This window comes from Alligator mississippiensis, chromosome 6 (assembly GCF_030867095.1).
Source record: "Alligator mississippiensis isolate rAllMis1 chromosome 6, rAllMis1, whole genome shotgun sequence".
Classification (NCBI taxonomy): domain Eukaryota; kingdom Metazoa; phylum Chordata; order Crocodylia; family Alligatoridae; genus Alligator; species Alligator mississippiensis.
Genome location: NC_081829.1, coordinates 57154808 through 57168541, shown reverse-complemented (window position 1 = coordinate 57168541; position 13734 = coordinate 57154808). Strand labels below are relative to the sequence as shown.

Below are 13734 nucleotides of genomic sequence, written 5' to 3'. Positions count from 1 at the left end.
AAAAAATTAATTTCAATTTATTGCAAGATTTAAAAAAATAGTTGCAATTAATCACAATTTTGATTGCACAGTTAAACAATAGTCAGCATCATCCCCCCAACCCAACAGCTTGGAGCCGGTGTGCCTTGAAGTCTCCCCCCCCCCCCCCCAACAACACATGGCTCCGGCCCCCAGCCCACCCCATACCCGCTCTGGACTTGTGCCAGCTGGAGCAGATCAGGTGGAACCCTTGTGTACAGCCGCGATGCGAGCCCAACCTCGCCTGCTTCAGACTCACCCACCCATGCTAAGCAGCAGTGGCAGCAGCTGGGCACAAGCTGTTGCTCGGTTCAGGGGAAAGCGGCCCCTCCACTTTGCCGCTGCTAGGCCCTTCTTGCTGTAGCTGTCCGGAGCTCGCACTTGGGCTACCCTGCAGCTCTTCTGCACTGCCCAGAGGCAGCAGTGACAGATTGGTGCTGCAGGGCAGCCTGTGTGTAGGCTCTGGGCAGCTGCAGCAAGAAGGGCCTGGCAGTAGTGAGGGGGAGGGATTACTTTTCCCTTGTGCTCAGCAGCAGCTTCTGCCTGGCCACTGCCACTGCCCAACATGGGTGTGAGGTCCAGAGCAGGTGTGGGGTGGGCTGGGGTCGGGGCTGTGTGTGCAGGTTCGAGCTGGTCCGGAGCTGGTCCACAGTGCCAGGCCAAGTCTGGAGAGGGCACGGGATGGACCGTATTTTGCCCACCCTTGGTCAAAATGGATGTGTGCGATTAAAATTAGTTACAAAAATTAACACATTAATTTGTTTTGCATTAGTCGCATATGTTAACTGTGATTATTTCTACTAGGGCTGTCAGTTAAAGGCACAAAACATTTACGTTTCCTGAAAAGCTTCAGGGACTAGTGTAAAAACATTGATTCTGGGGAACATGGGAGCTACAACACTGCCATCTACCCTACAAGGGGAGCTCTAAGGAGTGGTGTGGTCATGCTGGATACTAGGCAGTAGACAAACTCAACCAGCAGGAGACATTGTAAGAAATGTGGACCTCCAACTGTATCAGAGAAAAGAAGGGAATGAGGCAGCCGTAGCTCTAGGGAAGGAGCTATTTGCTAAAAACATAATCTCTTCCTGCCTGGATCAGTCAATCTACTCTATCCATTTTCAGAAATCTTTTGAAGATGAGGCAGCTCAGGAGTTTGATGACAATGTAACAGCTGTATGTTCTAATTCTTCTGGCTATAGGTGATCAAGGGGACAGTGAATATCCAAGTGGGAGACGTGAATGACAATGCTCCAACGTTTCATAATCAGCCTTACAGTGTCCGCATTCCAGAGGTAGGAACCTGGATTTGTTTGGGGGAGATTCCTTCCCTGAATGATTTATTCCCCCTACCCCTCAGTGCAAAATTTGTCTTCTTGTTTCAGTATAAAAGGAATAGACCTGTTTATACTGCCATGTAGTAAGACTATTGCTTCCTTGGATGTCTGGGTCTCAGTGTTGATCTCTGACTTTTCTGCCTGTCTCACATACGGAGTTCTGTGAAGAATGAAGTCCTTGAAAGTGGTCACTGGTTTCAGAAATGCAGGAGCAAACTTTGGGACAGAGCAAAGCCTGAAATTAATCCTAAATGGGAATCTAGATTTTGCTTTCACTTTCCTTGGGTAGAAGGAATAAGGAAGCCCTTCTGTTTTCATTTTGTGCGGAAATAAATGTTCCAGCAGGCCTTTCTAATTTGAGTCAAACTCTGGGAAAGATGTGCCTGCATGATTCTGCACTCTCAGATAGCTTGGCTTCTCTCACAGCTCTCCCAAGGAGGGAAATGTTTCTTCCAGGTTAGTTTGGCCATTCTGGCGGCCAGGAAAAAGGTAACCTCTGGTTTTGTCACCAAGGGAGATGACTGTGTGAGCTCAGTATTGTAGCATAGTACAAGGAGCTAATCATCTGGTGGAGACTTAGGACAAGCTTCAGGATTACTAGGTATAGCCTGGCAGCATGTGTTGGAGGAAGTGACTATCCCTGGTATTTTGGGGGAATTTTAGACAAATAGATTGAAATACAGGTTTGCACTAAGTTTACCTCCTCCCTGGTGGATGCTGGGCTGTACCCTCTTTTCCAAGTCTGGAGGATCCCTCTGCCTGGGCAGTACTAGGGCAGGCTTGTTCCTGGAACACACAGCTGAGTATGGATGAGAACAGGAGAATATCTGTCCTTATGTGTGAAATCAAACTGTCTTTGGTAATTGAGAAGTACAAGATATTGCATTACAAATAGCATGTTAATATGCTAATTGCTGGCAGCCAGCTGTGCTAGGACTTCAATCTTTTTCCATCCCTCTCTACCATTGGGGTGACACTTTTTTAGTTAGCCTCCAGTTTTACTCCCCTTAACTCTGTCTGATTCTGTCTAAAGCAAGTTGTCTGAGATCACTGTGTCAATGATGCTGGGTCAAAGGCATTTCTTATTTTTTTCAGAATGCAAACTTTAAAGAAACAACTCAACAATAGTTGTATCGTCTACTTCCTGTATCTCCTTGGGAGTGACTGGTTCTCTCTTTCTGGTGATGCTCTGTACAGTGATATGTCTGAAAGAGGATTTTATAGCTGGTTTGTGAAATGAAAGGGCTGTCTATGTTAGACATGCCTGTTTTGTCTCCACAAGGCCACTCTGTGATATAGGTGAATAGGGATTGATTTTAGTTGAATTCACATCCTTCCTTGAACACAGAGAACTTCATCTTCTGTTCCTCTCCTCCTCTTTTCAAGTGGTTTTCCCATCTACAAAAGTAATGCACTTCCCCCTTGAATATAGGTAGGTCCAGAAAATAATATTTTCCCTACTTTACTTTAGATTTATCTTTTATATTCTTATTTATGCTGTCTAATGGAAAGGGCTCCCTCCTCATGAAGAGAGAAATGGAAACTGGATTTCTAATCCAGTGTCATTCCTGGTGGGTTTAAGCCCCTATGTTTCTATAGCTGAAGCAGTCACACTCATTCTCCTCTCACTTGTGGCTTGCCCCATCAGAACCAAGACCATAAATCTCCAGCCTTCCATATATCTTGCATTTAACCTGCCAGTATTGACCTTGGAGAGATGGGGGAACAAAGGCCCAGTCATGGATTCGAATATTAAGGCTGGTGAGGGAAGGATTTTTGTTGGTTGAGAAAAGAGTTTGTGGCAGGAGCGCTTGATTTTAAAAAAAATCTTGCTGTTGATCTCTTGCCCTCTTTTCAGTGTGCCTCACTAGATCTGCAGTGAGGAGTTTGCCAAGAGTCCTTTGGTCTACCTTGCTCTTTTGGCTGTAGGGAGTATTGGGGCTCCCCATAATGCACCAGCTTTGCGTCTTGACTGCCAGAGGTTGTGCTCTTTTGGAAGTTGGCCTGATCTAATTAATGATCTTCATATGCCAGTTTTCAGCTTCTGTCCACAATTTTTAACAGAGGGCATGGATAAGGGGTAATGAGCTACACACTTATTGCTCAGCCAGTATCCTAGAGGCACTTCTGCTCTACCAGGGAGATAACATTTCCAAGGTGTTTTCTTTTTGTGCACTCAGGCACTGAGAAAGGAGGAGAAAGCATCCTTGTTGCTCTGAGTTGGCAAGTGTTTGCCTTTCTCCTGACCACAACATCCTATTATATTTCCCGATGCCTGTTAGCCACTCCCACTTCAGGTAGGAATTTGGGGTGCAGGAGCTGCCTGCCTGTTCTGTTGGCTAGAATGGAACAAGTGAGAAAGAAAAATGTTTGGCTATGTCTGCTGCAGTCAACTGGTGCTGGGTATCTACAGCTGCCATTGACTTTACCTGGATGAGTAGATTCTTCACACCTTAGCAAATCAGGCTCTGGCATGCATGTTGAAGTGCCCATTAAGAGCTTTGTACTGGCCATGTTACCTCCAAGTGTCAGCCTGCCACTGAGCTGAAGGTACACTCTACAGTTTTTCTTCATGTCAGCCCCAGAAATTACAGAAACCATGAACTTTATCACCAGGGATTTGGGTTTTCTGTTTTCCACAAAAAAACATTTAAAAAAAGAGTGGATTTTCCTTTTTTACAGAGAAGAAAGCAGATTTTTTTTCATTTTAACTGAGATACCCATGGATATACCACTTTTGCAAAGAGCTGTTTGCAGGATGGCAGAGCTCCAGCCTACAAGAGCTTCTTGCAGAAAGGGTGGCAAGCCCTAAGTCCTCTTCTGAAGGTGAAAGAGATGGGGAAGGGGCAGGATGCCTGAAACTGTCAACCAGGGCTTGGCTCAGGATTGTCTTCCTTCCTGGAGCCTTTGAGGTAAATGGGATTGCAAGGGGCTGGGGGCCAGCTGGGGGCCCACTCCAGTTGGTCTGTGGGTTGGGGATGGGGGCACTGGCAGGACTGGGGGGATCCTCTGGGGTGGGTCTGGGTGACTGCCAGGCTGGGGGAGGTTGAAGGCTGTGAGAAGAGCCAGCAGGGTGGGTGAGTGTCAGGGTGAGGGTGTATGGGGGTAGGGGGCATTGAGGGAGAGGGGAGATGTCTGTTGGAAGCACCACATGGAGGGCCGGCCTGGGCCGATGGCGTGTGGGCCATCGGGCCGGGTGGAAAGCCGCACATGGAGACAGAGTCACACACCCTCAGAATGGGTGGTCTCTGTTCCTCCCTGTGTGGCTTCTATTGGAGTGCTAGAAGCCCCATGTGGAGGCATGGAGCCCACCCAGCCCAATAGTGTGTAGCTCCCAGTCCATGCAGCATTGCGGCAGGCTCCATGCTTCCATGTGGGGCTTCCAGCACTCCAGCAGGAAGCCACCCATGAAGGCATATGGTGCCCCAGCCCAATAGTGCATGGCTCCCACCTACAGTGCCACGAGCCCCACATGCTGGCATGGAGCCAGCCTGGGTGCAAAGCTGTGTGCCAGAGGGCTGGGTCGGCTGTGTGCCAGCACATGCAGGCCCTGGGACTCAGCTGGAGGTGCTTGCTGCCAGAGGCTCTTCCTGCCACGGCCATGAGATCCCCAAGCGCCTACTGCTGCTGAGCTACTTGGGGGGGGGGGGGGGGGGCTGTACACTGCAAACCCCACACTCACCCACAAACTCTACACACCCCCACAAAACCCACACCTGCCCACAAACCCCACATACTCCCATACCTACGTCCCCCCACACCCTTTCACAATCCCCACACCCCAATTATACCAAGTACATGCATGTATTTCTAAAGAAGGTTTGAATAGTTATATTTAGTTTAATTTGTAAAATAAAAATAAAAATTGCATAATTTTGAATTTTTCTGCATATAATTCTGAATTTTTCTATGTATAATTCCCTGGGGTGCAAAGAGTGGTCTCAGTAGGAGCTCTTCCATGTTGAAAAACCCAAAATCAAATGCCAACATATATAGGTATTTAGAATTTATTATAGTGACACTGTCAGGCTTCCAAATTGCTTTAAAACTGTAAATATATCAGCAAAACATTGTGTTCAACTGATACCTCTATATATAGTGGCCTTTCATTGTATTCACAGATTTTGGGGTTTTAATCAGAAAATTTGTGATTTTTTTTTTTTTTTTATTGAAGAAAACCATGATTCCTGTTTATCACAGTAATATTCCCTGCTACTCAATCAAATAGAGGAGTGTGTTGGGTGATTGGAGGATAACACAAATTATTTTGTATCTCTGCAATGAAATTTGCTAAAAATTACTATGCCAGAATTACAGCCTTAATGATAGTATTTCCAAGAATGAGGGACAAGTATTGTTGTGATAGGATGCAGCAGTGATGGGTTTCAGTAGACTCTTTCCCTTTCATGCAGCTTTTGATGAACAGTTGACAGTGCTAGAAGAAAGAGACATCTTTGGCAAAAAGAGCTTGCACTCCAGTTTTAAGATCAGACAAACAGACATAGTGAAACAAATAGAAGGGGAACTCAAGGAGGGAGAACAGTTCAGCAGTACTACAAAGACAGTTTTGTATATATCAGCTATTTGTAAAACCTGGAAATAATGATGTTTTTCTGTTTTTTACTTTGAGATATGTGAATATATTTATAGCAAGTGTCCCAGCTGGAGCAACAGGAAAAGAATGATTTAAACCTATTATCATTGTGTGGCAGTAGGGAAGTTAAAAAAAAGAGACTGTGCATAAATAAGTGAAATATGAAATAAACTGACCTTTAAAAATACTATTGCATAATACCATCTCTCAAAATCTATTTGAATTGTGAATGTGAAATATTTGGATGTGGGGTGCGTTTTGCAGCTTGCCTGTTAGTGTGAGAGGGTGCTTGCGAGTGGTTTTACTGGAGAAGAAAATGGACCATTGAGCCTTCAGTTCATCCTTGCCATGTGTAGCTCTGAATCTCAGACTGGAGATCTGCACTTGGTGCTTCAGTACAACACCTGTGGCATACTTGTCTGCCATGTCTGTCGCATCTTAATTACACGACAGTCACCTGCCTGGAATAGCAAAGCAGGTGTGTGTGTCATGTGGGAGGGGGACTCCCACCCTTCAGTTTACTATTTTCATGTAATTATCCATTGTATCTGGACAAAGAATCCTGCAGTTCACTTGTCGAAATCTAACGAGGCAGCACCGATGCTTTCAAGTCTGTAAAGAAAAGGGGAATCCTGCTAGAACTAGCAACTTTAATTCACCAAGCTGGCCGCCTTAACAGAGCTCATTAACTTCCTGTGTATTCATTTCAGGCTAATGGCTGTCATGCTGACTGCTGCTTGATTTGCTATAATAGCCTTTTATGGCTTTCCAGTTTTCTAAAACATGTTTGCCTGTGTCTATGCCCCGCAGTGCTGCTGTAGTACATTAGTTAGGCACCCGTGTGCCTGCCACACTGACCTTCAGGGTTTGTTCACTCCCCACCCCTGTATCTGCTACACAAACTCTTCCTTTTTCCCCCCATTCTCTTCTTCTGCCCTATCACTGCATTTCCATATTTCTTAGTACAGAGGTTGTCAACCAGGGGTACACATACCCCCCGGGGGTACTTGAGAAGGCCCTAGGGAGTACGCGTGGGCAGGCGGGGATGGAGCACCAGCAGACAGTATTCCACACTGCCGCACAGATGCTGCCTGCCTGGCCAGACGCAGAGGGTAGGGGAAGCTGGCACACGGTGGCTGCTGCTGCTCCATGTCCAGCTGTGTGCCACTCCCCCACACTTGGCGGCCGGGAGTACACTGCTCCGCGTCCGGCCACTGCGGGGTACAATGATTCAAAAAGGTTGAAAACCCCTGTCCTAGTATGGTGGTTTTCATTTGTTTGTTTTTTAAATCCAAAAGAGTATAATCCTGAAATCTTCCTCTTTGTTCTGTACCTTTATTGATAAATTCCAGAAACATAGTTTAATGTATGAGAACTTGTCTAGTATTGGATTGTCCAGTTTCTGGCAGGTAATATTAGATATGCCATGCTCTGGCAGTTCTTGTCTATTTTACCTAATCCAGCTATCTATCACTTCATTTTCCTTAATCTGTAGAAAAACAAGACGGGTCTGCTAGACTGACATGATGCAACCATACTGTGTAAAACAAGTTAATGAAATCAGAATAGAATGCTTTGTGCTGTCAGGGTAGGCACAGAATATTCTTCCTAGGCACTGCATTGCACCCCTGTCCAGTCTACTAATGCATATTGATCCAGGACAGGTAGCTCCCTGTTCAGTGCATTAAGCATCACACTCAAGGTGAGAGTCCCTTGCAGTGAGTACAAGTGGTCATGGGACCTGGCTTAGGTTTAGGCTGCTTAGTTTATGCCACCTCAATTTGAGTTGAGATCTCTGGGTGCAAGCATTCAGCACTTGTCAGGAGGAAAGGCAGGGAGTCAGAGGAAGGTAAGTTGGGTTTGGCTGTGGGGGAGGTCATGTTTGGTGGGTCTGGGGAGGGAGAAAGGGAAATAGTGGGCACTTGTACATGTGATGAAATTGGGCTTTCTAGCAGTTTAGTTGCCCTTTTTTACTGGTTTAATTGAGTCACAGTTTATACCTGCAGCGGCGTATTACAATTCAGTTTCATCACACTGTAAATGTGCGGCAGTGTATTTTGATTTAAATGACTTTACATAGCAAAGTAAAACATATCTAATGTACCTTAGTTTGCTACATAACAAATTGCAGTGATACATCTGGAGAAGATGGTTGGGATGGTTCATGGGGCCCTGGAAGCCCAGGTGTGTTCAGGGTAACTTGGGCTTGGCAGGCTTCCAGCACCCCGTACACCATCCCTGAAGCCTTCTCTGACTGCCAGCGCACCCAGCTGCCCTCCTACTGCCTTCCTGCACTGCCCCAGGGGCAAGCCAGCCTGTTCCTGGGTGGTCCCAGGCAGTGGGAAGGTGGTGGGGACAATGCACTGGGCGGTGGAAGCCTGCCAAGCCTGAGCTTCCCTGAGCATGCCCGGGCTTCCAGGGCCCCGTGCACTGTTGGATCGGGCTGGGTGCTGCCTGTGAGCTGGGGCAGCACCCGCATAGCCACCACCCCACCTGGGCAGCCGTGGCAGGGGCCACCACCATAGAAGGAAGGACCGGTTCCCCCCACAGCTCAGGGGCTGCATGGCCCAGAGGCAGCTTGTGCGGTCATGCCCTGCCAGGAAAAAAAAAAAAAAAAAGTGGTGAGGGACCTGATCTTTTTCCCCCCCTTCCCCGTGGAGCCTGTCTGCCTCTCTCGTAGCTGGGAAAGCAAGCTGCTGGTGGGCCTTGAGCTGTGGGGGGTCCCCAGACATCCCCTCTGCAGTGGCAGTGCCCCCGGGTGGCACCCACCCACTAGCAGCCTGCCCAGGTGGAGGGAAGAACCAGGACTACCCACAGCTTAGGGGCTGCTCAGTCCGCCAGCAGCTCAACCCTCTGGCCACAGGAGATGCAGACAGGCTCCATGAGGGGGAAAAAAAAAAAATAATTGGGCCCTTTGCTGCTTTTTCTTTCTTTCTTTCTTTTTTTTGGCAGGAGCGTGCCCACACAACCCCTGAGCTGTGGAGAACATGGTCCTTCCCTCCACAGCGGTGATGCCCCCTGGGGTTGCCTAGGCAGGATGCTAGTGGGCGGGTGTTGTCCAGGGGGTGCCACCAGTGCAGGGCCCACTGGCAGCTCACCCTCTGGCCATGGGAGAGGCGGGAAGGCTCCAAAAAAAAAAAAAAAATTGGGCCCCTCACCATTTCCTTTTTTTTCTTGCGGAGCCTGCCCAGAGCCGGGGGTTGAGCTGCCAGCAGGCCATTGCTGTTCTGCAACAGTGACAGAAGTCCCTAAATTGAAATGGTGAGTTTTTAATTGTTACAATTAAAAACCCACCATTTTCAATTTAGGGAAACTAAACCCCCATCATGTGTACAAGCACCCTGTCTGATCAGGATTGGTGAGGGGGTAAAAACAGCAAAACCCTGGGCTGTGAAAAGTGGCTGAGCTTTCCCACTCACCCAGGACTGTGCTGGGAATGCGTGCAAATATTGCTAGGCCCGGTTAACCCATTGAAGGTCGGGTTAACCTGTGCCAGTCTAAAGTTAGTTCTTATTTGATGGCAATTAACTTTAGATCAGGAGTGACATTTTTAAGGCAAACTAAACCTGCGAATGCTTGGACACACAGGTCTAAGATTGATCTAAGCTTGGTTAGGGCAATCTAAATTTAATGCTTGTACTCACCCTCAGCTTTATAAAATGTGTGTCACTGCACATCCGATTTTGTTATCAGTTTTATAGATATTCCAGATCGACAAGATGAAGTCTTGGATTTTGCACGCTCCAAGCAAGAGTTGTTAAATCTCAATGGGCTCAGTATCCATTAGCAGAAGGCATTGTCTACTATACAGATTTCCCAATTGGTTCTGCAGAAAATCTGAATATTAGACAATGCAAGACAGGAGATTGGGCAATGCTGAGAAAATGGTGGCAGCACGCTTTTGAATTAAAATACATTGAAGGTGTTTTAGTTCAAAAGTGTACTGCCACCATTTTCTCAGCACTGACATGCATTTTGCCATTTATACAAATGTATGCGCTGCAGTGCCAGGCACTTTTAAAAGTGTCTGGCGCTGTGATGCAAGCATGTGTACAAATGCCTTTAGTTCCTGACTCTTACTAAGTATGTCACGATTTCTTGTAATCCCTAGGGATTTGGGGTTTCTGATTGGTTGACAGCAATATCAATTGATCTTTTCCCTCTTGATCTGAGCGCTCCATTGGGTGATTTCCTACAAGTATTTTGTCTTCTGTAGCAGCAGTGTCCCCATCTTCTTCCTTCTATTACATTTACTACACTGAATGATTTATACAGTAATATGTATTATTGGGTTACATTGTCTGGTATAAAACTATCCCCTCGGTCACGCTTTAGGTACCAGACTGCCATTTAGTGCCTCAGCTACTCATGAGATGACACTTACACCAAAAAAATACCTTTAACTTGACAAGACATATTAATTTATACTAGGGCTTTATATTGAAGAGTCTTCTACTGCATCTATAACCATCCACCTATTGATCTGTGAGATAGCAGGACAGAGACCAATAAATCATCTCCAAGCTTCTCCACTTCTGGATTGAGTCCATGAGATGCCAGTGCCTCTGGGTTAAAGACTCTCTTAAGTATTCATCGGTACTTCCAATGGACATTTTCTGTGCTAAATTTTTGACCCCCTCCTCCTTTTAGCATGAAATATGTTTACTGAGAAAGCTCCTTCAAGCATCAGATAAGGGGACACCATTAAAAAAAAAGCTGCCTTTGGCTTTGTAGCCCAGCAATTGTTGTCTGAAATGGGTTAGATCAGGGGTTGACAGCCTACATCCTAAAGAGTCATTTTAGCCAGCCTGCAGAGCTGGGGAGTGTTCAGTAGTGTTTCTGTGGTAGGGGGTCTTGGAGAAGCAGACGCAGTGGTACTTTTGGGGTGGGGGTGGAAGAGTGGTGATGGTGGCAGCAGCACAGTCTGGGCTGGAAGCATCTGGTGCCTGGAGCTTGCCCACTATCCCCTTCATTTCTGAAATATGACTGAACCCTAGTTTAAAGTATTTAAAAGCATGAGACATGAGAAGGCGGTGGGGTGCGTGATTGTTCTGAACTTGCATAGTATGCATCCCTCCAGTAAGCAGCCAGGCTCCCCCCCATCCACCTGCTAGTCTTCTGTTAAGTCTTTACTCCACAGACTTCTTTGCAAACTTAAGTATCAGCTCATTCAAAGAAAATAAATAAAAATAAGCCTCAATAGGAGGCAGGGGAGGAAGAAAAGGTACATCCCTGATGCTGTTGAAAATAGAAAAGCAGACAAAGGAAATTTCTGCAAAGCCAAGCTCTGGGTAGGTAACTACAGTCCAGCTTGTTGGTATTGGGTCCTCTGAACTCACGTTTGATTTACCTCTTTATCTGAACTGGAAATGTGCTGGGTATGCAGTCACTCACCATCTATCTATAACAATCACTTCTGGTAAGGTAAAAGTCTCAGGAAATGAGACATCACAGGCCTATGGTCACCAATCTCTTTTTTAATATGTTGGCCCAGCTGAAGTGATGTTATATTTTAATTGGGCTAAAAGGTGGGCTGCTCCCCAGGTTAGGGGCTGCAGAAGGGAGTTGCCATCACACTGCTTTATGTAGAACCAGGCAGGACTCAGGGATGATGGGGGGGGGGACAACAAAGCCTCAGATGTAATTAAAATTATTGTTTTGTTTTAATGGTAATAATGTTTGTAATTACATTGGTTTCCCTGTTGATCCTGCCCTGGAGTCTTTGGGGGCCCATATAATTCTATTGCGATGGCTACATGGCCTGATGCTGTGAATATGAAGCAGTTGGAATGAAGATGAAATCCCAGTTCAGCCACATTAGCAATTCTCTTGCACACTCCTGGCCACCTTTTATTTTTTTTCCTTAAATAAAGAACCTTTAAATTGAAGGAGATGATAACAGCTCTGATAGGAAAGATATTCTTGCTACGTTGTAGGGCTGTCTATAGCGCAGGCTGCTTTTCCTTCTCTCTTCATTTTTCCCCCTCTGCTTACTTTTGCTTAACTATCCACCTTTGTTTCTGTGTACTTTTAAGACCTGCATGAATAATTCACAATGAATAATATATCTGCCAAATCTATCTTCCCTCCCCAATTCGCAGAATATCTGCAAGCTGATCAAGATTCCTTGGAATACTTAGCAAGAAAAAAACTATATCTTTTAATTTTCTGGAGTGATCGCAAGCTGTTCTGTGAATATGTGCTAATCGACTAGTGTTATTTGCTTGTGATTTGTTCTAAAACTAAGTGTTTCTGATTGTTGGATGGGCATTTAAACATTTCCAGCACAAATTTTCCTTTATAAGAATATAAACTTCAGTTTATTCAATTACTCATGAACATAACTTTGTAATTTGTCTTCTGTAAATGTTCATCCCAACAAAACACCCACTTGCATGAATGTGAATACTAAAGTACTGTGTGAGAACAACTTAAGAAAAGGAATTAAAATTTTTGAATGAATATTCTGGAAAAAAAGTGTTGAGGGCTCCACCCAACTCAAGCATATTTAACAATAATAAACACTGCTCAGTCACCTGGGGCTGCAAAAGCCCATGCTAAGGAAGGGTCTTTTTTTTTTTTTTTCAATGACTAAATGAGTGTCTCTCTCGCTCTCTTTTAGTGGCATTTTATATTTGGAATAGTAAATTCAGTGCTGGTAAGAAGGGCCATACTGACACCCATAGAGACTGATATTTTCCCCCATATGATAGCATAGATCACAAGTTTGATTGGGAAAGTTCACCTTGTGGGCTGAGACAGGAGGTTAGTCTAGCAGTCAACTTCAAAAATGAATTTATAGATTAAAGAGTTTATTTCCTTACAAGGGGCTGGACAGTGGAGGATCAGCCAGGCAGAGACGAGCCTGAGCCTGCGCTTACCTGATTATCTCTTCATGCCTTGCTTATCTCCTAATGCCTTGCGGCACCCTCCAAAGTAACTTCTGGCACCCCAGCATGCCATGGCAGCCTGGCTGAGCATTGTTGGCTTAAATCCTGTTTCCCTCTAGTTTCTAGATTTAGTTTTTAAAAGTTCCCTGATAGTTTGGTAGATGTAGGCCCTGGACAGGTGAAATGTTTATACCTGTTTGATAAAAAGTAGTGGATGGATAATGCAAACCTTTAAATCAGGGTAATTTTGCCCATTCCCGTGGACAATGCGGTTGAAAGGATCAGGGATGAAACTCTAATGGTGTGAGCTGCATCAGGGTGAATGCAGATAGATGAAACCCAAACTGAAATAGCTGTTTGCTAAAGGCAAACAAACTAATACCTCCTTCCCTACCACCTAATGGCAAGGCACAGTAATAGCCACCTACTTTGTTAAGCTACCACTGAAGAGCTTCATATATGTCCAGTTTAATTTGTCATTATACAAAACTATGTGGATTATATAGGGGCATATGTTTGTCGGTTTAGGGCTTTAATCTCTGATTTGTAACTCATGTTCAAGCCTCGCTTCTTGTGATATCTGACTCTCTTGACACCTCGAGTTTCTAATAACCTGGCTAGTTATCCAGGCCAGTCACCTCAAAGAGTGGTTTTGAAGATCTGTGAAACGCTATGTTTAAAGGAAGCACTATCCTTAGTTTGCTTACAGTGAGCACCTGTAGTTTTAAGGCAGTAGTTCTCTATGCCTAGCTCCCGGTTAGACTGGGTGCTGTGGACACAGTATCAAGAAAAGATTTTTTTGTTCAGATTTAGAAAATGTGACTGCTGCATTTGGGATGAAGCCCATACAAAGAGTCCGTGCTTGTCCTTTTGGAAGGAAGTGGAGACTACAAAA

The 13734-nt window shown here is 45.4% G+C and overlaps 1 protein-coding gene across 2 annotated transcripts in view; it reads left to right on the top strand.

The window, feature by feature from the left end:
* CDH23 (cadherin related 23) overlaps nt 1-13734 on the top strand; it is a 565943-nt gene that overhangs the window by 139139 nt on the left and 413070 nt on the right. For both annotated transcript variants that reach the window (XM_059729899.1, XM_059729898.1), the window contains exon 6: nt 1221-1313. In XM_059729899.1, the coding sequence (XP_059585882.1) occupies nt 1221-1313 (93 nt within the window). The remainder of the gene's footprint in view (nt 1-1220; nt 1314-13734) is intronic.